We start from the raw sequence: 23,201 nt of genomic DNA on the forward strand, positions 1-23,201 counted from the left end.
TATAATAAAAAGATAAAAACAGAAGAATACCTGTTGCCACCTCACCGCTAAGAGGGAAGAAGGGGAGGCTCAGTCCCAAGGCCATAGCCCCAGAAACCTCCTGAGCAGGAAGTGGGAGTGGCTCCAAGGTCATCTGGTGGGGGGACCAAGACCCCTGGTGATCACCCCCCCAGAGCATGCCTCAGCCCTTTGAAAGAGGCACCATCAACTCATGTTCCTGCAGAATCAGGGGCAGCATGGACCCGATTTCACCAGGCCATGGAGACCCCTGGCCCCTGTGTACCCACTCCTCAGCGCTGCCACCTCTGGGAGACACCCTTGTCCTTGTGGGGAGACACCGGGCCCACCCTGGGGATGAGAGATGATCTCGTGCATGTAACCCAAGGTAAATGGATTGTCAGATCGCCATCCTTTTCTCTGTACCACAGAAAGAGGAAACTGTGTTCCTGGAGTAAGTGAGAGCAGGCCCTGGGCCTCAGCTTCCTAGGTCTGCCCAGGACATCATACCCCTGAGGTTTGTTTTGAGGGTCAAGGAAGCCTGTTAGGTACCACAAAGGTAATGATTATTGATAGTGTGTTGATAATTTATGAAGAAAGCTTGCTTTTTCTGCTCACATGGTGAAAATCCAACTTAAATTATGCTGCAGCGCCTGGCACTGCAGGGAGCCACCTGTGTTCACTCAGGACTTCTGCCTGGGCTGGTTCGACCTAATGAGGATTCATGGTGCTGCGCTCGGTCTGTCATCAGGGTGATTTAGAAGGACCAGGTGAGACAAGGCTGCCTGATTCAGAGTCCTGGTTTTAGACCCTGAGCAGTGATAATCTCTGGAAAACAGCAGACTTCAGGCTTCTGAAATCTGGGGAGACATTGGCCGCCTAGGGCCCCAGTTACTGTGTGGGCATGGGGCTTAACCAATGTGGGACTCCAGGTCCTGCAGGGGTGCTGAGAGGTAAAGTTCCTATGAGGATATCTTAGAATTGTGTCCTTAAATCCTACACAGGAAATAGGGCTTGCCGGTCACAACCAGACACTCTCTGACTCTACAGGAGGCTCTTAAGCCCTGGCCCTCTGTTGGAATATGATTGTGAATCTCCATGGTGCAGTGCTGATGAGAGGATGATCTCAGTGCCGATGAAGGCACCTCAGGGCTCCTATGTCAGTAGTCTTCACCAGGCTGATGGCTCTTTCCGGAGAAAGTCCAGGGCAAAGTTTAGCATGAATGGTGATGGTTTAGTCGCTAAGTTGTGTCCGACTCTTGCAACCTTATGAACTGTAGCCCACTAGGCTCCTCTGTCCATGAGATTTCCTAAGCAAGAATACTGGAGTGGGTTGCCATTTCCTTCTCCGGTGGATCTTTCCAACCCAGGGATCGAACCTGGGTCTCCTGTGTTGGAGGCGGTCTCCTGCATTGCAGGCAGATTCTTTTACTGAATCACCAGGGAAGATCTTAGCGTGAATGCCACACCTTGTTTCCACAGGAGAGCCAGAGCCCCTGGGGCTTCTGCCTGAAGGAAGGAAGCAGTTTTTCTGAGAATTTAAGACTTCTAACCCAACAGGGAGTCATGGGTGCAGCATCTTCACCAACATAGATGGGGTCTCATCGCTGCCTTCTGCTGACAGCTTACCTGTTCCTGGGTAAATCGAGTGGCTTGTTAGGGTGACTCCCCTCTCTGTCATCCTCACCACCCGCTTCCTCTGCAAGTGAGTTACACAGATTCTCCCTCTGCTTGGAAAACACTTTCTCTGGATTTTTTTTTTTTTGGCTCAGCTCAAGGAAAGCCTCCCTGTTTCAATGCCTCTTTTCTTCTCTCTGGCGCCATCTCTCCCCATAGCCTGACAGCTGCTGTAAACATTCTTGTCTACCTGGATTCCTGCTGGATTGGAAGTAGCTTTTCTTTTCTTTTTTTAAATAGAATCTTATTTATTTAATTTTAAATTTTTGACTGTGCTGGATCTTTGTTGTTGCACACTGGCTTTCTCTAGTTGTGGCTAGCGGGGGCTACTCTCTAGTTCTGGCGTGTGGGCTTCCTTGTTGAAGGCTTCTCTTGTTGGGGAGCATGAGCTCTAGGGTTCGTGGGCTCAGTGGTTGTAGTTACCCCACAGCCTGTGGGATTTTCCCGGACCAGGGATTGAACCTGTGTTCCTTGCATTGGCAAGTAAATTCTTAAACCACTGGAAGTAGCTGTGAGGCAAGGATCTTGTATCACTGAGGCTGCTTTCTGTTGCAAGTATCCAATCCTAACTCAAACGTGAGTAAAGGAACAAGAAAGGAGGACGTATGATTATTCACAGGAGCCAAAAGGTGGGAGCAACCCAAGTGTCCCTCCACAGGCAAACGATAAACATATCATGATTCATCCATACAATGGAATGTTATTCAGCCTTGAAAGGAAAGGAAATTCTTACACATGCTACCACATGGATGCACCTTTAAGACACAGCCAGACACAAAAGTACACATACTGTGTGATTCCACTTAGGTGAAGTACTTACAGAAGTCAGACTTATAGAGACAGAAAGTACAAAGGCGGGTGCCAGGATAGCGGGAGGAGGGGATGCAGAGGTAGTGTTTCATGGGGACAGAGTTTCAGTTTAGCAAGATGACAAGAGCTCTGGAGTGGATAGTGGTGACGGTGGCCCAACATGTGAATTGTACCTTAACGCCTGTAAACTGTGCACTTAAAACTGGTAAACCGTGTTGTGTCTATTTCACCTCAATATGTTTTTTCTAATGGAAATATACAAGTGAGTCATGGAGAGCAGTTCTGGCCTCAGGTTTGGTGTCGTGAAGCCTCATTCCTCATTTCTCAGTTCTTGTGGAGACTCCCTCATCCTCGTGCTCTGGGAGTGGAGGTCTCTGGTATCCCCAGGACCTCCAGCCCCAGTGCTGTTAAAGTCTAGCAGGAAGGAGGGAGTTTGTTTTCCTGAGAGCTTACTCCAAAGCCCATTTTTGAAAGATGCTCATTCTTCACAGGTTGCTAAGAGTCCTAGTTAGTCGCTTGAGAAACTGGCCTCGCTTAGTGCATCATCAGAGTAGAAACTGCTTGGAAAGACTCATTGTGAAGAAAAAACAGTTTCCAACGTTGCCACATTAGAATTCCCTGCACAGCACCAATGAAATAGGGGCAAATGTGTTTTCTTTCCAGTATGTTTGACTCAAAACCTCTGAATAGAAACAAGACGTCTTCAAAGAATAAGAAGAAACAAGATCCCGATTGTAATGAGCTGTTTTATCTGCATTTTCTGATTCTTCTGTGTTATTGAGTAGAAGGAAAACTGTGGGAATAATTCCAGTTTGGATGAGATCTTCATGGAAGGCTCTCCCATCTGTTAACAGACAGGGGCCCTGACTGCAGTGGTGGTTGGGGCACGTCAGCTCTGTTGGAAGCATGAGAATGTTGATGCTTCTAGAAGAAAGACATTTCATTCCTGGGAGAGCGCTCCTCGTACTTACTGGAAATGGTGACCTTAACCCATAGAACACATTCATATGATGTGACTCTGACATAAAGACTTATAAAAGAAAAAAAACTCAAGATCTAGAAAGTAGGTGTTTATCCATGTGGGGGCAGTTGATCACTTCCTTCTGTGTTTGTATTTATAAGGCTAGAGATACAAGACTTTGATTTTTGACAAAAAAAAAGATAAACCTCCTATGCAGCGTTGTGTTTTCAGTCTTCTGGGGTTTTTCTCTGATTGTCATTATATCTAGCTGTCTGCTCATCTTTCCCTTGCTCTCAAGAAGACTGGTTAAATGGTCTGCTATTCATAGACAAATAGAAAAGAAAAACTACAAGATAAGGGCTCCCTTTAAAAGTTATGACTATTGAACTTCCCATACAGTCTTGCATTTAAAAATAATAGTTTAAGTTTAGAGCTGGACAACAGAAAAAGGACTATTTTACCTATGAAATGTTTTCTGTAAACATTATGGTAACCATAAAGCAAAAATCAAGAGCTGAGACTTGAAACATGAAAAAGGGCATGTATGCTTAGTTGTGGCCTAGTCTTTGTGACCCCATAGACTGTACCTCACCAGGCTCCTCTATCCATAGAATTCTCCAGGCAAGAATACTGGAGCGGGTTACCATTTCCTCCTCCAAGGGATCTTCCCAACCCAGGGACTGAACCCACGTCTTGTGTCTCCTGCATTGGCAGGCAGGTTCTTTACCACTAGCGCCACCTGGGACTAAGTAAATCACCACAGATGGAAACCGCCAATTTACAGAGGGAAACAGAAGCAGAAGGAAAAGAGACGATGGAGAAGTAAATCTAGAGCTAAAGAGACCCAAGAAATCATCCTCCTTGATCCTAATTGATGGGATTCTGTGGCTGAAGAACCTGAGATCCCATAGGTTGAGAGTGTATTCAGTGGCCCATGACTCATGGCAGAGCCCAGACTAGAACCTGGGGGGTCTCTGCTCTCTTTCCCTGGCAGCCCCGGTTTCAAACCCAGAAGTAGAGTGAAAGAAGAGAAAAATTTGCTAATGTTTCATTTTGCAGAACTCTCAAATGTTAGGGAAGGGAACTTCCTGATTAATTACATCATCCCAGGAAAGAGGGACAGGGGGGATGGAGATAGATAGATTATAGATATGAAAGACAGGTATTAAAGTTCATATAAAAGATTTAATGGCAATTTGTCCTTATTAGGAGTAAGTAATATATGCGTGAATAATTTTTATACATTTTATGGTGGTTTTTTTTTTTTTTAATGTAACTGAGAAGACAGGAAATGTTGATTTTCTTTCCTGTAATGTCACATGCATTAGTAGTGGTGCCTGCATCCAAGAGAACAGTCGTACGGGGATGAACCTTGCCGTTCGGGCCCCTCCTTTACCTTTGATGCCTGGCCATTCCCTCCTGTGAAGGCCTTAGCCTCTGGGTCAGGTGGCACCAGGCTCTGGAGGACAGTGAGCTGAGAGCAGCACAGATTCCCTTTCTTCTTGTTAACTTACACCATGTGATGTAAATAGCGGTGACCAGAGAGCAAATGTTCCCCAGCTTCCCACAGAACCTCCTGCAGTGGCCCGCATGAAAGCATAAAAATAGACCTTTTGGGAAAGAGCCTGTGACCCTCTGTCACTCTGTTCTGGATAAAGGAAGTGCAGGAAGGGGAAGCCGAGGGGAGAGGACACCGGACATCCTGGGAGCCCAGAGGGAGAGGCAGGCGCCCTCCTCTCCGCCCTCAGCCCAGCACCATCTGCTCAGAGAAAACCAGGAAGTGAGGGGGTTGATTTCCAAACACTGGAGGCATTATGTGGGCTCCTCTGGGTGTCAGCGGGGAAGAGAAGATGCGGGAGTGTGGTGGGGAGGACCAGACCTGCGGCTTTGCCAGGAGGATGACCTAAAAGAGCCCAGATCCACTTGGGCACCAGGGCTCCGGCGTGCAGGGGGTGTCCAGCAGTGTCCGTGGAGGCCCTAGTTCCCCCGCACCTGTGGACACACCCTAATGGCAGCCGTGGCCCTGGAAGCCTCACTGTCCGGGAGCCCCTTATGTCGTTGGTTTAGGACAAATGGACATGCTGTCTGTGGTGTCCAGGGCGGGGAAAAGGCAGCTGGGACCAACGCCTGCAGAACTGCTCTCATCTCGAAATTCTTATCTGCTCCCACGGCTGTCACTGCACCCCTGAGCCTCCTTCTGGGTCCAGAGCTGAGAAGACAGAGCCCTGACCCCGAGTCCCCAGTAGGCAGCAGGGCCCATGGACGGTTCTCCTTTCAGAAATTTCACATATTGTTCAACTGTGAATGGCAAATGTGCAAGCTGAACAAAAACCAGTCAGGATACATCCTTCCTGCTCTCAGGGCACGCACACTTTGATAAATGAGGCAGATTCTTGCAGAAGGGTCTGCAGGCTTGACTCACGTGACTGGTGTCTCCGTCTGTACTTGAACTCAGATTTCAGGGTCCTTCTCCAACCGTGTGGGACCCCTCTTCTTATGGAATCTTCTAGATTCCCAGTGGGGCTAGGGGGCAGTGCCCCACTGCTTGGAGAATGAAGAGTGTGCCCTTACCTCCCACGAGGCCCCATTCTTGGTACCCTTTGCATCTCTGAGCACGCGGAGGGACCAGGAAGCCGGGACTTCCACTCTGAAGTGCTGGGCCACCCCCTTAGGGGTTAAATCCTGTTGCCCTGGCAGGGGCTGATCTGAGCAGAAGGCACCAAACCCAGCCACGTGCCCCAGAGCTGGGTCTAGCTGCGTTAGGAACAAAGCCACTTTCACGGGAAGCACTGTGCTTGTTGTTTTCTGGAACAGGCAGCGTGATAACAGCACAAAGTGGGATCTCATTTTCCTTTGGCTGCTTCTCCTTTGCTGGGCCTCCTGTGCGCCACATGAGGGTGGTGTAGGATTCCTGAGGTAGCTGGGATTCCTATGGCCCCTGGACTCGCTGACACGCAGGCCCTGTCCCTGCATGGGGACCACCGAGAGCAACCTCGGTAGCAGAGGAACTGACCCTGTGAGTAGGTACTGTGTGCATGCTCGCGCCATTCGCTTGTGGCCCATGACATACTCAAGCAGCCCTGAAGCAGGTGTGCTAGACTTAATGGATAAACTGTTTTTCTTTTCTTTTTAAAAATGTTTTATTTATTTATTTTTGACTGAGCTGGGTCTTCACTGCTGCATGCGGGCTTTCTCTGCAGCAAGTGGGGGCAACTCTCTGGTTGTAGCACTTTAGCTCTAGGGCGTGTGAACTTAGTAATTGTAGCACACAGGCTTGGCTGCTCAGCAGCCTGTGGAATCTTCTTGGACCAGGGATTGAACCCATGTCCCCCTGCATTGGCAGGTGGATTCTTAACCACTGGACGACCAGGGAAGTCCCAAACCATTTTTCTGATCCTTGACATGCTGGATCTGTGCTGCTCCTTCACGTGGGACTGTAGGGCTGATGGGCACAGCGTCTGCTCACTTCTCGCCAGTCTCCTGAGCCATATCTGCATCCTTTGTCCTGCCCTGTCCTTTTCCCTCTGCATCTCTGCTAACTCATTCATAGCATGACTGACCTGAAGCTCCCACCAGCTGCCAGTTCAGTGAAGGGGCCAGGAGTGAACAGTGGAGGTTTCTCTGACCCTGTGAGCACGAGTCCACGGATGGTGCCCAGTGCACCGTTATGCACATACCCTTTGATCTATCAGAATCCCACCAGCCTTCCAAGATACAGTCAGATACCACTTCCTCCAGAAATCGAACTCTCTCTAGATAGAAACATTTCCTCCTGCAGGTCTTTCTGGAGCTCACAGGCTGCAATTCACATGCTCCCTGATGCAATGCTGATTTGAGTGCTAAGAGCTAGCTGGTGCTCAGCAAGTACATTTCTGAAGTAGAAAATGAACACAGGCGGATGTAACTGAAGATGTAATTTTGTCATCAGGAAGAGAAGTGTGGGTGCAGCGGAATATCTGAAACACCATGCATCTTTGCTTTTCTGTCCCACTTCAATCAGAAATATTGAAGGCTGGGCTTTGGAGACCATCCTCTTGGTTAATTCATTCAGCAAACATTTATTTTAGAAAATTTGCTGTAGGATGTTGTGCTGGCAGGGGGGCAGTTAAACAGCATAAGGAGGATGACTGCATCTGCTCTAGGAATTTATAGGTGAGTCATAGCAGGAGACACACTAGCCTTGTGTGTGACTCTGACATTAGCACACCCAGCTCTGAGTGATCATGGAGCGTTTGCAGCTGGGTGCGGGCAGCATCCATCCAGGGGCTTAGAGTGAATTTTGTACCAATAGAACAGTAGCACTCGACTTTTCTGTAATCAAAAGTTTACTAAAGGTTTAAAAGAATTAACACAGAATTTGGATACCACCCTCCTCCCAAAATGGGACAAGTGCTCTGTTTAAGTTTGTCATTGATTTTCAAAAGTTTTACTATTAAATAATTAAGTGTAGTTGTCTTTTACTTATCCTGCTTAGATTTCATGATTAAAAAAAAAAAAAACAACTTGTGGCTTTAGATTTCTTTAGTCTGTTTCGGGAAATTCTCAGTAAATATATTTTCCAGTATTGATTCTGCCTCACTGAATTTCTCCACCCCTTCTTAAACTCCAGTTATACCTGTTAGAATTTTTCATCATGTCTCACATATCTTTCTCCTCTTTTCCATCCTTTTCCTCTGATGGCTTCAGGCTGGATATTTTCCTCTGGACCAGTCATCATTTCAGCTGTCTCTAGTCTGCTGTTACAATCATTGACCTAAGACTTAATTGTATTAATTGTGTTTTTAAGTTTTAGGTTTGCTGTTTGATTATTCTTAAGGGACTCCAGGTCTCTGGTGAAATTCTCTCTTGTCTTATATTTTCTGAAACATTTTCAGTTTGGTGCTGAATTGCTTAGTCAGTCAGTCGTGTCAGACTCTTAGTGACTTCATGGACTGTAGCCCACAAGGCTCCTCTGTCCATGGGGTTCTCTAGGCAAGAATACTGGAGTGGGTTGCCATTTCCTCCTCCAGGGGATCTTCCCAACCCAGGGATTGAACCTGCATCTCTGGCATCTCTTGCATTGGCAAGTGAATTCTTTGCCACTAAGCCACTGCAGCTTCCCTTTTAAAATTTGTGCCTTTTAACTCCAGTGCTTGTATTACCTGTGGATGTGTTTTCCTTTTTCTTTTTTCATTTTTTGTTTTGTTACCTGGAATGCCTGATCAGTTTTTTAAATAAATATTTTATATTGTGTCCAAAAATTATAGATAAATTGATAGATGGATAGATAGATGTTAGATGGTTGGATAAATGGATGGATGAGTGGATGGATGGATAGATAGGTGGATGGACTGTGATGGATGGAGCTCAGTAACATGAGTAATGTGAAATTTTTTCAGCTTTATTATTTTCTGATCAATCCTCCCTTGTTTTAAGGCAGAAAGCAAAATAAATTATATTTCTCATAGTGTTATTTTATTATTTATTGACTATTGTAGATTTGTCTAGTTCTCAAAAATTAGTTTTTAAAAATATTTTGCATATTTTAAAAAATACGCAGAAATAGTAGCGATGCTAGACTGTAAGCAGGGTGGACATCTGGTCAGTGGAACATGTGAAGTTGCCTGGGGTTTGTGGGGTGTCAGGCAGGGTTTCCTGGTGTTTGGCTTCTCATCCTCCCTTGACAAGAGTCAGGCCAGGTGGTCTTTGCACCTCCTGGGGGTGAAGACATTGCAGGCAGGGCTGTGCTAGCGGAGATAAGTGTTAGCTGAAAGCACATGACTCATCAGTTGCTCACCCACCCCACAGCTGCTAGTTTGCACTTTCTTTGGTTTGCATGGAGACCTTGCCATTTCTAGAGTGAGAAATGGTTTATCTCATTGGGGCGGTAAGTGTATCAGAGTAAACTGGTCCTCAGCTTACTCACTGATGATACCCATGAGTATGTGTTGATAGCCGCAGGGACCAGCCAGCTATTTCCCCTTTGGAAATGTTCTGGGAAAGAGGAGCCTGCACTTGGTGGAGTCAGGTCACCTCCTTCTGCAGCAGAAAGCTTCGCAAGTGGCACTGTTGCTTACAGTCTGCTCATGTTTCCTTGCTCCAGAACCCCGAGGCTGCCCTGAGATTCTCAGTCATTCTGTGGGGATGTCAGAGAGCCCTGTTGGACCCAAACCCACGATGCTCCGGGCCGACATGCCCACGGCGCCCTCCTTCCAGCGGGCATTCACATCCTCCTGCACCATTTCCGGCAACAGCCCCAGCCAGCGGAGAGGGAGGTAAGGTGGTCACTGAACCAAACACAGGCTGCTCTTACAGACCCCAACCTGAACACCACAGAGGGAAGGGGCAGGGGTCTCGTCCTCCACACGACACTGGGCCACCTTGTGTACTGACAGCCATCAGTCTTCAAAAATGTGTCAAAATAAAAACTCCTGTGTCCACCTTCACTTTTAGCAGGTGGGGTGCTCAAGGAACACGCCGCTCTTCGAGTCTGGGCCCAGCAGCCAGTTAAGGACTTTGAAGGCATTGTCTGAGCTGAGGCTGGAAAGGGGGTACAATGGTCAAGCTAGGAGGGGGCCTGCCCAGGGCTGCAGGCTGGGAGTGGGGAGGGCAGGCAGGATGCACTGCTCTCGGGGGAAAAAAGGAATTTGTGCTAGTGTTTGGGAAAGCCTGGGGTGTAGAGGGTCATGGACAAACAGAAATGTCCTATTTCTGCTTCACAAAGGACTGCCCTAGTACAAATTCACATGCTCAGGGTAGGAAGCATTTCTGTGTCTTTTACTTGGGGGCACATTACTCTGCAGTTATCACCCTGAATCCCACCTCATTTCTTTACAAAAAAAGGGGCATGTTGCATATCAAGACTTAACATTACACACACAGCAAATACATGTTTGCTAGTGAGATATACGTGTTACTTGTCTTTCTATATTTATAAATATAGTTTCTAATATTCTTTTTATAATGAAGTTTACTCATTTTTAATTGAAGGATAATTGCTTTACAATATTGTGTTGGTGTCTGCCAAACATCAACATGAATCAGCCATAGATATACCTATGTCCCCTCCTTCTTGAACCTCCTTCAGGATTCTTACTGTTGGAATTTCCCATTTCTGATATGGTAATCTCTTGTGTTTTTACTGGTATCCTTAATCAGTCAGTGGTCCTGCAAGCCCTTATTGAAAGTCGACAGTGTGGGACCGATGTTGGGCCTGGGGAAGAAGAAAACGGGAGAGGGGGTTTAAGCAGATACCTGGTTGGTGCCTGTGTGTTGGGACCAGAGGAAGGATACTGCTAATCCCCGTGCTCACGTGGACACGGGCAGGGAGGGCTTCAAAGTCAGGACACAGCGGAGCTGTGGCTTGAACTGAAGAGAAGAGGGGACTTTGCAGGTCAGAGTGGGAAGGAAGAGGCACACAGGCTATAGAGGCAGGGAGGGCCACCTCCTCTCCCCGAGCTTGTGGACTGAGCATCTGGGGTGAATGGTCAGGTGGGAGGCTGGAGAAGCAGGGCCTGAGTTCTTATATTTGGGGAGCCCCATGCTGCTGCAAGGGGAACCTCAGTACCCTGCCTCTCGTCCCCGTCATGTGGGAACCTATGCTAATTCCAGGGCTAATTAGACTAATTCCCCTAATTAACCAATGCTAATTCTCTCTGGATACGTCATTGTCTCGCCATTTGTCTTTTGAACAGCCCTTCCTCAGCTGAGCACCAGTGGGTGGAGACCAGCCCCAAGTCCACGCTGACCCTCCTGGGGGGCAGCCGGCCTGGCAAGGATGGCCCCGTGCGGCCCCACTTCCCGCCTGCCGACCTCCAGACATCCTTCCACGGCCCCGAGCTGTCCATGGCGGAGCCGCCGGAAGCTCTGGGTCCCCCGAGCAGCCAGGCCTTCCTGAGCTTCAGCACTGCCCCCATGGCGGGAGGTGGGCTCCCCGCCGGGGAGGACCCTGGGGCCTTGTTGGCCAATTCCCACGGAGCAGCCCAGGCCCCCAGCAACTCACTGACAGCAGCTGAGGCTGCCGACAACAGCTTCCTGTCCCACGGCTTTGTCACGGTGGCGCCTGGACACAGCGGCCACCACAGCCCGGTCCTGCAGGGCCCGGGACTGGCTCTGCCCGGGCAGCCGCCCCTTCCTGAGAAGAAGAGGACCTCAGAGGGAGATCGGTCTTTTGGCTCCGTCTCGCCATCCTCCAGCGGCTTCTCCAGTCCTCACAGCGGGAGTACCATGAGCATCCCTTTTCCAAACATCATCCCGGACTTTTCCAAGGCCGCCGAGGGGGCAGCACCTTTCCCAGGTACGTGCGTCTCCATGGGTAGGGCCCATTCTTGTGCTCAAGCCTGCCCTCGGGCAGGGAAGCACCTGGGGTTACGGCTCGGCCAGCCCAGTGAGCACCAGTGCTGTTACTGGGCTGAGTGCCTTGACAGAAGAATCCATAGCCTTCGGGGGCTTTTCCATCTCACTGTAACAAACATAAAGTTAGTTACTCAGTTGTATCCGGTTCTGTGGCCCCATGGACTGTAGCCTGCCAGGCTCCTCTGTCCATGGAATTCTCCAAGCAAAAATACTGGCGTGGGTTGCCATGCCTTCCTCTGGGGGATCCTTCCTAATCCAGGGATCAAACCCACATGTCCCACATTGTAGGCGGATTCTTTACCGACTGAGCCACCAGGGGAATCCTAGCCTAGCCCAAAGGAAAATAGCAATCTAGAGCTGCCTCTTAATTCACCTGGGCTTGCCAGGTGACCCTAGTGGTAAAGAACCCTTTTCCCAGTGCCGGCGACTCGATCCCTGAGGCGGAAAGATTCCCTGTAGGACGAAATGGCAGCCTGCTCCAGTATTCTTGCCTGGAGAATCCCATGGACAGAGGAACTTGGTGGGCTATTGTCCATAGAGTTGCAGAGTCAGACATGACTGAGCATGCACGCACTTCTGCATTTATTCATATTAGATTTCGTTCAACAGCAGAAAATGCTGGTTCTATAGAACCACGGTGGTTCTATCTTTTTCCCTTCCACTTGGAGTCAGTGCTCTGTAATAGTAAATAAAATTTTAAAAAATGCACTTGAAATTTAATTGTCTAATGTTTCAAGTGTAGAAGAAAGGGTTAGACACTGATGGGAGTGAGGGACCCCAGCCTTGCTCTGCATGCTTCCTGTCTTTCTAACTACGTGTGGGTGAAATGGGGAGCCCAATCGTGGAGGCGTCCTGCTGTCTTCGTGTTTTCTGTTATCAAACAGCCACTCCCTGCTCCGTGTCAGGCTTCTCCCCTGTAATTAAATAGAGTGCTCTCACCTGGGGTGGGACTTTGAGCTTCTAGGTCCCTTTGAGGTGAGAGGTTGCAATAAAAAAACGCCCTTCACAGTTACTGTTTTTAAATTTTGTTTTGCAGATAATCCAGGTGATAAGCACGTGTCTGTGAACTTTGTTCAGGACACATCCAAGTTCTGGTACAAGGCGGACATCTCCAGAGAGCAAGGTGCGTGGGCCAGATGAGGACCCTGTGTGTAGGGTAGGAGTGTCGGGGAGGCATCGCCTGGGGATGGATGAGTTAGAGCAAGGCCTGCACTTCATTACCCACCTCGGGGGAAAGGCTACGACCTTTAAGCTTTTATTGGAAAACATCATCCCTAAGGAGGGAACCAGCCAGGAAGGGCACCAGCCAAGGTCATTCCAGTGTTGGGGGTGTAATTTCTGGTGGCTTCCAGCAGCCAAGGTCTAGCCGGTGTTGCCCACGATGGCCGCAGATTGTGATGAGTGTCATGGGTCCCAGCCTCAGGGGAATGTCAGGGGGAAAAAGTGTCTTTCCTATTAATGGGCATTAACCTGCCTGTGTCACATCAGAAGGACAGACTGCTGGCAGCCTTAGCCCAGTTCTCGCACACATAGCAGAGTGACTCTGGGTGTGCAGTTCAGTCTTAAGATGCTGACAAATATGAGAAATGGTCAGTACTGTTGAGCAGCTAAGTTGCATGTCACTTTTTACTAGAACATGAATGTAAGAGATGTCCCAGAAGGAAGCTGGCATGCCGTTAGTGGTGGGCCCTCTGGGACAGGACCTTAGGCGATCAGCACTCACTCCTTCAGCAGAAATTCCTGAGGTCCCTGCGAGGTGCTATCGTCCTCCCTGGAGGTGATGCCTGTGGGCTCATCACTCCCAGGCCTCTCTCGGAGAGGATGACATGGAACTGGCTAGGGGGCTGGCAGACGCTGGTCAGGATGCCCAGGAAGGCGGTTCCCCAGGGTGGCTGGGGGTGCTGGGCTGAGAAAGGGGATGGCGGGTCTTCCAGCGGCCAGGCGTGCTAAACACATGGTGAACTGCTGCTCTGTGCTGGGATCTCAACTTGGGGAAGAAAGTGAGAACTGCTCTCCTGGGGAATTCCTCAGAAATGCCTGGATGTGAATAGTTAAATGGCTGGAAAACAGCGCCGTCCAACTTTTTCATAGAAATTCTTATACTCAATTAGGCAGATAATAAAAATGGTAAGAATGTGCCTTTCTTCCCATGAGCTCAATGGACCCATTGTCATGTCGTGTGGGGGGAACCCTCTTGGCCCGGAGCTGCTTCTGAGTCCCTGAATTGGCCTTTGTGTTGTGGGCGCTCACCACGTCTCAGGCTCTGGTGTGGCCAGATGCTCCGTTCCTGTCCCCTCCCTGCTCTGGTTGCAAGAGTCCCCTTAGCTCTAGTGCCCAGTGCCTCATCCAGCCCACAGACCCTGAGAAGTGCTCATTGAGGACCTTGTTCTAGAGTATTCTACACAGACCACCCTACTCCAGCGGCTCAGCCTTTCAGACCAGGGTGAAGGCTGGGCTGGACTGTCTCCTTCTCTGAATAAAGAGGCAGGCTTGGTTGGAGTGCGCCCGGCAGGTCCTGCAAGACAGGGGTGGCACAGCCTGCCTCATAGCGTGTGGGGGAGAGACTCTGGGTGGAGGGAGCCTCCCTTGCCGGCATCTGCTGGGCAGTAGGAGTCTTTGTTGTCATTTGCCTAATCTTGCTATGCTTATTCGCTCATTTATGTCCGACTCTTTATAACTCCATGGACTGTAGCCCGCCAGGCTCCTCTGTCCATGGGATTCTCCAGGCAAGAATACTTGAATGGGTTGCCATGCCCTCCTCCAGGGGATCTTCCCAACCCAGAGATCCAACCCAGGTCTCCCACACTGCAGGTGGATTCTTTACTGTCTGAGCCACCTTAGCCATGCATTTAAAAATATTTCTTTGGGGTGGACCCCATCTCAAAATAGCTAATATATGCATGGAGCATTGATTTTTCCAGTTGAACTCCAAAAGTGGAACCTCTTCTATTTTCTGGATATTTTGTGCAGACAACACCTACACAGACGAATGCTCTGGTGGGTGTGCCAACTTCACCAAATGGAAGAAAGCCTCTTGTGGGTTTTGTTGTAACTGCTGGGATGTGCCGTTTTCTGGAAAAACTGTGATGAAATTTCAGGAAGGTGCAGGAGGGGGAGAAAACCTATAGCCTGTTTTGGGGCACAGCTGTTCACATATTACTATGGAAAGGTTAGTTCCTTGGGAGTTTTTGTAAAGGTGAACCTAAAAACCTCAGGAGAAAAGGGGCTCCAAAGTAAAGTAGAAAATTTTTTCTTAATTTATTTATTTTTGGCTGCACTGGGTCTTCGTTGCTTTATGTAGGCTTTCTCTAGTTACAGCGAGCCAGGGCTACTTTTCATTGCGGTGGTGCATGGGCTCCTCATTGTGGTGGCTTCTTTTGTTGCGGAGCGCAGACTCTGGGTGCTTGGGCTTCAGTACTTGCAGCACTTGGGCTGAGTAGTTGTGGTTCACGGGCTTAGTTGCTCTGAGCATGGCATGTGGAAACTTCCCAGACCAGGGGTCAAACCCGTGTCCCCTACATCAGCAGGCGGATTCGTATCCACTGTGCCAGAAGGGAAAGCCTAAAGTAGAAATTAAGTATGACTGTACCAGCTGCGCTCTCTGGTCTCTGCTCCAGCGTCCTTGAAAGCTCCAGCTGCAGGGAGAGAGGTGATAAGGATGCGGCTGCCGCCCCTGCAGCCACGCGGCAGACCTGGCCTTGCCCCTGGAGGTACACTAGCTCATTCACACAACTCAGCAAGGGTTCATTTCTGTTTCAGAAACAATGAGTCCAGCATGGCCCTCAGGCTCTCTTGTGCCCAGGTGGCCTGGTGATGGGTGGAGAAGGGGAGGCCTGAGAGGGGAGAATGGGCCAGAGAGGAGCCAGCCTTCCCTCTGCCACCCAGAAGTCTGCTGCCCACGAGGCCAGGGCACTTCTTTGTACCACAGTGAAGTAAAATCATGACTTACAAAGAAAAGGCTCTGGTGAGGTTATCACAATTGAAAAAGATAACTTCTGTAAGTGATCTTTCCCCTACTTTAAAAAAATAACGTGTTCAGCCCCCATAATCAGAAAACATGTTATGAGACAAGACCTGCTGCATGGGCCTGGCTCCCTGGTGTCTGCTCCCCACCCGTCTTGGGGTGCCAGAGCAGCAGGTAGGCTGTGGCTCCACATGTCAGACTTGCACCCCTGGGGTCACACCAGGCCCCCTCCCCTTAGAGAGCGTGTGCTTTCCTCTGCTTCTTCCCCACCATGTGCATAAGCTCATGCTTAGGGCCGTCCTGCCAGGGGCTGGGGCAGTGCATGGAAGAAGGTGTAGAAGAAACTGGCTGTTTTGTCTGCAACCAAGCAAATGCCATGTTGTAGGGTTGGGGCTGGAGTCAGGGTACACAGAGGGCCTGGAACAGGGGGCTCTCTGGGGTTATTTCCTGTTGCTGACGGTGCTTCCAGCCACTCCCGGGTTAATGTCCGGTCCGTTCTACTCCAGACAGGGCCTTGGGCTCTACAGAAAGGCGGCATTCCCATGGCTATCATTGTGTAGTGCTTTATACTTTAAATCCCTAGTTTTCTTTTCGTAAAATGTATAAAAGAAATCTTAAGAGGTGTTCTGGTTACTGGAGAAAATTCTCACTGGTGTCTGGGCCGCATCAACTTTAGGATACTGTGACACTAACCCATCCCTCTTTTTTCCTGTATCCTGAGCCCAGAACCTGGGAGGCCGGACTTTGAGCTGCAAGGGGAGGGATATTAGAGCTCCCTGTGTTTCAGCCTCACTGGGGCAGATGGCAGGGGCAACGCCAGGTGCATTTCATGGCCCTCATTGGCCACATCAAACAGGGGTTCACAGCCTCGTCCAGACTGGAAACAACTGGCCACAATCGCCACCCCTGCCTCAGAGCCGCGGGACAAAGGGCCACCTATGGCCATCCCCTGGGCCAAGTCTTGGGACTTTATTAAACATTCAGTAACTTTGGGGGCACATCCACAGTCTTCAGAAAGTATGATTGGAAATTTCTTTCCTCCTATGAAAAGTTGAAAGTGCATGTTCCAGAATCTCTAAGAACAATGCCACGCAGGGAACCGTAGGACAGGGCCACGGCGGGGACCAAGGGGTGGCCCTGCCTGACCCCCTGCTCCTCGCGCTGTGTGCGGAGGCCTGGGCTGGCGGGAATCAGGGGGCCTCGGCTCCTGGGCTGTCAGGTGGGGTCGTCACTTGGGCTTCAAAGATGCTGCGGGGTTAACAGGAGTTGAGTGTGGAGGCAGCACCTTTGTGATCTGAAGGACGGGCCACCCTGTGCCCCTGTGTCTTTTACAGTCAGGCCCCCATGGAACTTCGGGTCATTGCAGGCTCCCTTACCCTTGTCATGGCCATAAGTGGGGTCAGGCCGTGGCGTCCCCCGCAGACACTCACGTCTCTCTGCTCCCCTCCGCAGCCATCGCCATGCTGAAGGACAAGGAGCCCGGGTCCTTCATCGTCAGGGACAGCCACTCCTTCCGAGGCGCCTACGGCCTGGCCATGAAGGTGGCCACACCGCCGCCCTCTGTGCTGCAGATGAACAAGAAAGGTGGGTCCTGCTAGGCTCAGCGGGCCCTCGCCTGCCAGTTCCCTTCGTCCCCATGAGGTGGTGGATGACCTGCAACAGCACTCATAGGTTTTCCTCTTAGTATTTATTTTTTTCAGGTATATTTTAGTAAGTACTGTCCTAACTCAAGAAGAAAGATTAATTTTTTTTAATTTCCTTTTTCTTTTTTTTTTAACTTGTTTTGATGGGTGATCCATCCCAGTGTTCAGAGCAGTGAAGCAAGGCCTCTGATCAGAAGTCTTTGTTTCCATTTTCAGCCCTGTCTGCCTCAGTCCCTCTTGCCTCCTGTGGGTAAACATCTGTAATAAATTCCTCTGTCTTCTCACTATCTATTCAGTGCACATGAATAGGCATTTTTCCTTTTCTCTTACATAGAAGGTGGCATACAGTATACACGGTTCTTGTTCCTACACCCTGTAGAGTATTTTGATGGATTGAAGATGAGGCCAGTGCAAGCCTGAAGTCTTTAGATTCTCCCTTCCCAGGGGAAAGGACAAAGACTTCCTCTATCTCTTGTCCAACATTGCACTGATGGCAAATTCTAGCTGAATAATGTGTAGTGCAGGCAGGTTCTGACCTTTGAAATGTTTTCGGTCAGGAACATAACCAGGTACAAAAGAGTTTGCGATGCCTACATGCATAGGTAAACATTATTATGAAGCCGACACGTATGTATCCAACCACAGGTGACAACCTTGTGGGGAAGCCCCTATGTGCCCTTTTCTGTGTTTCATAATCCATCACCACCATGGCTTTTTGGTTTCCAAGGATACTGGATTTAACTAGTTAAGGCCCTTCCAGTGACCCCGTGTCCTTCTGACATACCCCCGTTAGTCCGTGAGTGCTCCAGCTTTCTGAAAGCAAGTGTGTTTTAGGCTTACCTTGTACTTCCCCTCCTCCAGCCATTTCTTTAAAGATCCTTGGTTCTTTATATTGGGGAATAGTATCTAGAAACCAAAATCTAATCTCTAGGTTTGCTCTTTGGTATCAGAGTATCACTCCTCCTCTCTAGGACCTGAGCTAGGGAATGTGAAAAGTGAAAGTGTTGGTCACTTAGTCGTGTCCGACTCTGCAGCCCTGTGGACTGCAGCCCACCAGGCTCCTCTGTCCATGGGATTCTCCAGGCAAGAATACTGGAGTGGGTTGCCATTTCCTCCTCCAGGGGATCTTCCCAACCCAGGATAGAACTCATGTTTCCTACATCTCCTACATTAGCAGGCAGGTTCTTCATCCAACTAACGCCACCTGGGAAACCCGTTGAAAAAAATTCCTGAGCTCATGCTGATAACCACCCTTTCAAATATAATATCAACAGGTCTTTTCTTACTGCTCCCTCAAGGACAAGCTTGGTTCCCAACAAAGCAATAGACTTTCTCCTTTCCTCTGTCCGCTAATATATGGCTTCTGGTTTATTCTTTTTTTTTTTAATCTCATCCTGCCCGCTGTACCTTTTTTTTTTTTTTAACCAACTATGCCACAAACTCTAAGGAACAGGAAAAGATTCTTTTCCCCTAAATGGAGATTGTGGGCTGGAATGTCAGCAGGTCACATGACTCTTCCTGGGGCACCTGGGCTCACCTGGGTGAGGGGAGGGTGGACCAGAATGAGCACAGATTCTGCCCCCTTGGTGTTCATGTGGAGCTTTCAAAGCTAGGTCAAAACTTTTTTTTTCCTGCATGTGTTGTCTTTTTTGGAAATACAGACGGTGGTATATAATTCTTAACCTCCAGGCGTGCATCCTGCCTCTAAGGTCAATATTGATTCAGTCTTCAGGCGAAGGCAACAAAATAGAGGATTTTAGAATAGCAGATTTCTGGACATGCAGTGTTGCTGATGTCCCCTTGGTGAAATTGTATCTGGCTGCCAAGTCTTCAACCAGCCCTTGGATCTGGCATTTGGATTTCACAGTGTAAGGACAGATCTGAGAGGAAAGTTGACTAAACCAGGAAAAAGCCCAGCAAGTCACCAGCCACCCCTGGTACCCCGGAGACAGAACAGCGACAGACGTGTGGCGGGGGCTGTTCTCCAAACCCCTACACAGCTGATTTCCCACTGAGTCACTTCTCACCACTGGCATCCAGACCACACTCTGGGTCTCCCTTCAGTTTAGAAGCCATGGATCATTTTCCTCCCACAGCTGAATGGCAAAATGTTCTTTTCCCCATTTTTATTCAGTACTGCCTTTTATGGAATCTGATCATTTCCTTTCCTACCAGCTATACTGCCCCTGCGAAATGCTGACACTGATGTTGATACTTGTCACTGTTGTTTATAATAAGCATTATCAGGGAACCTGCTGTGGGCCAGGTGTGGGGCCCAAATCTGCCTCTAGCAGATCCGGCCATCAGAAATGCTAGAAGTTACAGCAGACACGTTCCCATGGAAACCCGTTCCCATGGAGACACATTCCCAGGGAGGGTGCTGAAGGAGGTAGGACAGAGACACAGCACACAGTGTGAGGGTCTGTGGGATTCATTAGCACAGAGCAGAGACTTCTTTCTCTTCTGTTATTTGTACTTTTCCACCACCAGACAGTTTGCCGTTCTGTGGTTTTTCAGGATGCACTTTCTTTTTGGGCTTGTGGGCTGGCATGAACACAGTGTAGTAGCAGCATGATTAGAGGGCTTGCTTTCAGGAGGGGCTTGGGTACCTGACTCCTGGCTAAATCTTACCCAGATCTCTGGCACCCGTCCAGCTCTTTCCAGTGATTCATTCTTGGACATCATGCTGTGTCTGGGTCCTTCTAAGCTCTCCTTCTTAGGAGGTGAAGGAGCTGGAGGTCCACGTTCTCAGTTCTTAGCTGCTCATTCCCATAACTGGGAATTCCGCAGAATGTTTGAGGCTCTTTCCCAAGGATTCCTCCACCTCCAGTCATGGTCACTGGAGGGAGTTCTAGCTGCCCATCCAAGCAGTGCTCAGCCACTGTCCTGTAATCCAGCTGCTATTCCTGGAGTGGTTGTTGGCAGCCTACCTGTTGCAGGGGCCAGATTCTTCTTTGTGCTCTCTCATCCTTCCATGCTCTCATTTTAAAAAATACTCTTCTCTTTCTTTTAAATCTCTCCCCACAGCTGGAGATTTGGCCAATGAACTTGTTCGGCATTTTTTGATTGAGTGTACCCCAAAAGGAGTGCGGTTGAAAGGGTGCTCCAATGAACCATATTTCGGTAAGTGGCTGAGCGCCTGACATGGTGTCTGAACCCATGAGCTCCCTCTGCTTGGTCCATCACTCTGCTGGGGCTTCACTCAGAGAGAGCATCTACTTTTCATCCCCATTTTTAGGTCCCTCAGTTATCATTTCTAAAATAAACTGTATATGAAATTGTTCTTAAAAGCATTCTTAAAAAAAAAAAAAAAGCATTCTTAAAACTAGGCAAATAAAATGCACCGTGCTAGGATTGGAAATGCAGGTTCCATCAGGTATGGTCCATGCAAGCGAACAGAGAAATATGGACAAGGTTGGGAGTCCACCAGGCACAAGGAAAGCACAGATTCCCGGTGAGAATAGATATTTTTCGACCCTGCAGGCGTGTCCAAAAGATGGCATGCACTCACAAGCAGGGCTTGAGCAAACCAAAGCATCATCTTACACAGGTAATTTGGTGGTGCCAGTGGGAGCAGTCTCAGAATCAGCAGGCTGTGTGACTTTTTCTTTATAAATTGGCAATGGCATATCTTTGGTGAGAATCATCTGTAGTTCCCGTTACCTGCCCCTTCGCCGTCTGCTAAACTTGCTACTCCACTGAAGCTTCGCACAAATTCCCACAGTTATGGAGTATGCAGGTTGCTGAAAATATAAGGTGTCATCCTATACAGCAGCCTCCTTTCAGCAGATGAATTGGCTGAGCGATGCAGTATTTAGGGCTGTGCTCACTCCTGTCTGCTCTTCATCCATTCACAGGGAGCCTGACGGCTTTGGTGTGTCAGCATTCCATTACGCCCTTGGCTTTGCCCTGCAAACTGCTCATTCCGGATAGAGGTACGCTGCCGGGGCCCCTGGGCTGCTCTGGCTCTCTGTGTGGGGTCATGCACAGGGTGTTGGAATCCATAGAGATTCGGTGAGAAAAATCAGACCAAAACTTCCTTTCCATCACATGTCTGTGGGTAAACCCTGAATAGGTCAGGTCAGGTAAGAAGGCTGCCCCTTCAGCCTCCGTTCATATCTTTATATCATGGCTTTGTGAAAAGCTCCTGTGGAGCAAAGATTCTGTAGCTCAGAAGTATAAAATACTTGGACTCAGAGACCTGCAAGGTCATTTACATTTCATTTTTATAATTCTACAAAATCAGAAAACTGTTGATATTGTTGACTTTAGGTGCTAGATGAACTATTCTCTTTACCTCTGTGTTTGTTTCAAACTATCCATGATAAAAGTATTTTTAAAAATAGCACCCATAGCATATGATCAGGCATATCCCTGCTTTCCTAGGCCATCTCAAGTTCACATAATTGCATTATGTTCCATAAAGATGATTAATTTAAAATATAGGCAGATGTGACTTACCTTTCAAAATGTAATTGTTCATATAAATTAATTCTTAGATGAGAAGGGTAATTTTCTGGCCTGTGCCATCCCAGATTTTGCTTGAAATGTGATGATGGCTTCTCTGGGTGCAGCTCTTGTCGCCAGGAGGAAGGCCCAGCTCTGCAGAGCCTGTCTGTCACCCTCTGGGACGCAGTCATGAGCATCCACATTGTCATGCATTTTCTTGCTCCTTCTTCCTGCAGATCCGTTGGAGGAAATAGCCGAAAATCCTCAGCAAACGGCGGCCAACTCTGCGGCCGAGCTGCTGAAGCAAGGGGCAGGTCAGTCCTTGATGTGTTTTCCTCTCCTACTGGCTCCTGGGCAGAGATGGGATTCCTTTCTTGCCTGCAGTCTGGGTTCCTTTCCTTGGTGTGTCAGGGGAGGCTTCCTTCTGTAGAACCCACCACAGGGCTGGGCGGGGAGCGGCGGGGCAAGTGTCCTGGCAGCCGGGCCAGGACCCCACAGGCGGAACAAGACCAAATTCAGTGGTATAAAAGTCACAGCCTGTGTTTCATTCGGGGAAATGGTCAGATAGACTGTGGGTAATGTGCCCCTGCAGCGGATATATAGTAAAGTAGATCAATGAGTCCACAGTTTGACCCAGGCTGACACCAACCCCCAGACAGCGAGCTACTGGTGGCACTGTTTTCTTATTAATAGATTTTATTTTTTAGCACAGTTTTGGGTTCACAGCAAAATTGAGAGGGGTGCTGCAGAGGTTTCTCATATACCCGCCGCCCCCACACATAGACACAGCCTCTCTCAATTAACAACATCCTCCGTCAGGTGGGACATTTATTAAGAGTTGATGAACCTACCCTGACCCATCTCAGTCACCTGGAGATGACATAGTTTACATTACTGTTCACTCCTGGTGTACATTCCATGCGTGCGTGCTAAGTCGCTTCATTTGTGTCCTACTCCTTGAGACCCCATGGACTCTAGCCCGCCAGGCTCCTCTGTCAGTGGAGATTTCCCAGGCAAGAATACTGGAGTGGGTTGTCATGCCCTCCTCCAGGGGTTCTTTCGGACCCAGGGATCGAACCTGAGTCTCTTATGTCTGCATTGACAGGCGGGTTCTTTACCACAAGCGCCACCTGGGGAGCCCATGGTTTTGGACAAATGTTTAATGACATGTACCCACCATTGTAGTATCACACAGAATAGCTTCACTGCCCTAAACTTCCTCTGTGCTCCACCTGCTCATCCCTCCTCCCAAATCCTGGCAAACCAATCCTTTTATTGTCTTTGGTTTCACCTTTCCAGAATGTCATATGATTAGAATCATACAGTATGTGGAGCCTTTTCAGATTGGATTCTTTCACTTAGTATT

At 48.9% G+C, this 23,201-nt stretch overlaps 1 protein-coding gene across 7 annotated transcripts in view; it reads left to right on the forward strand.

The window, feature by feature from the left end:
• The window catches only part of TNS3 (tensin 3), a 219,415-nt gene that overhangs the window by 186,792 nt on the left and 9,422 nt on the right, over nucleotides 1–23,201 (forward strand). For all 7 annotated transcript variants that reach the window (XM_043463431.1, XM_043463429.1, XM_043463425.1 and 4 more), the window contains 7 exons: nucleotides 9,528–9,699; nucleotides 11,119–11,720; nucleotides 12,816–12,902; nucleotides 17,196–17,327; nucleotides 20,414–20,509; nucleotides 21,244–21,321; nucleotides 22,072–22,149. In XM_043463431.1, the coding sequence (XP_043319366.1) occupies nucleotides 9,528–9,699; nucleotides 11,119–11,720; nucleotides 12,816–12,902; nucleotides 17,196–17,327; nucleotides 20,414–20,509; nucleotides 21,244–21,321; nucleotides 22,072–22,149 (1,245 nt within the window). The remainder of the gene's footprint in view (nucleotides 1–9,527; nucleotides 9,700–11,118; nucleotides 11,721–12,815; nucleotides 12,903–17,195; nucleotides 17,328–20,413; nucleotides 20,510–21,243; nucleotides 21,322–22,071; nucleotides 22,150–23,201) is intronic.

Source organism: Cervus canadensis, chromosome 3 (genome assembly GCF_019320065.1).
Source record: "Cervus canadensis isolate Bull #8, Minnesota chromosome 3, ASM1932006v1, whole genome shotgun sequence".
In the NCBI taxonomy this organism is placed as follows: Eukaryota; Metazoa; Chordata; class Mammalia; order Artiodactyla; family Cervidae; genus Cervus; species Cervus canadensis.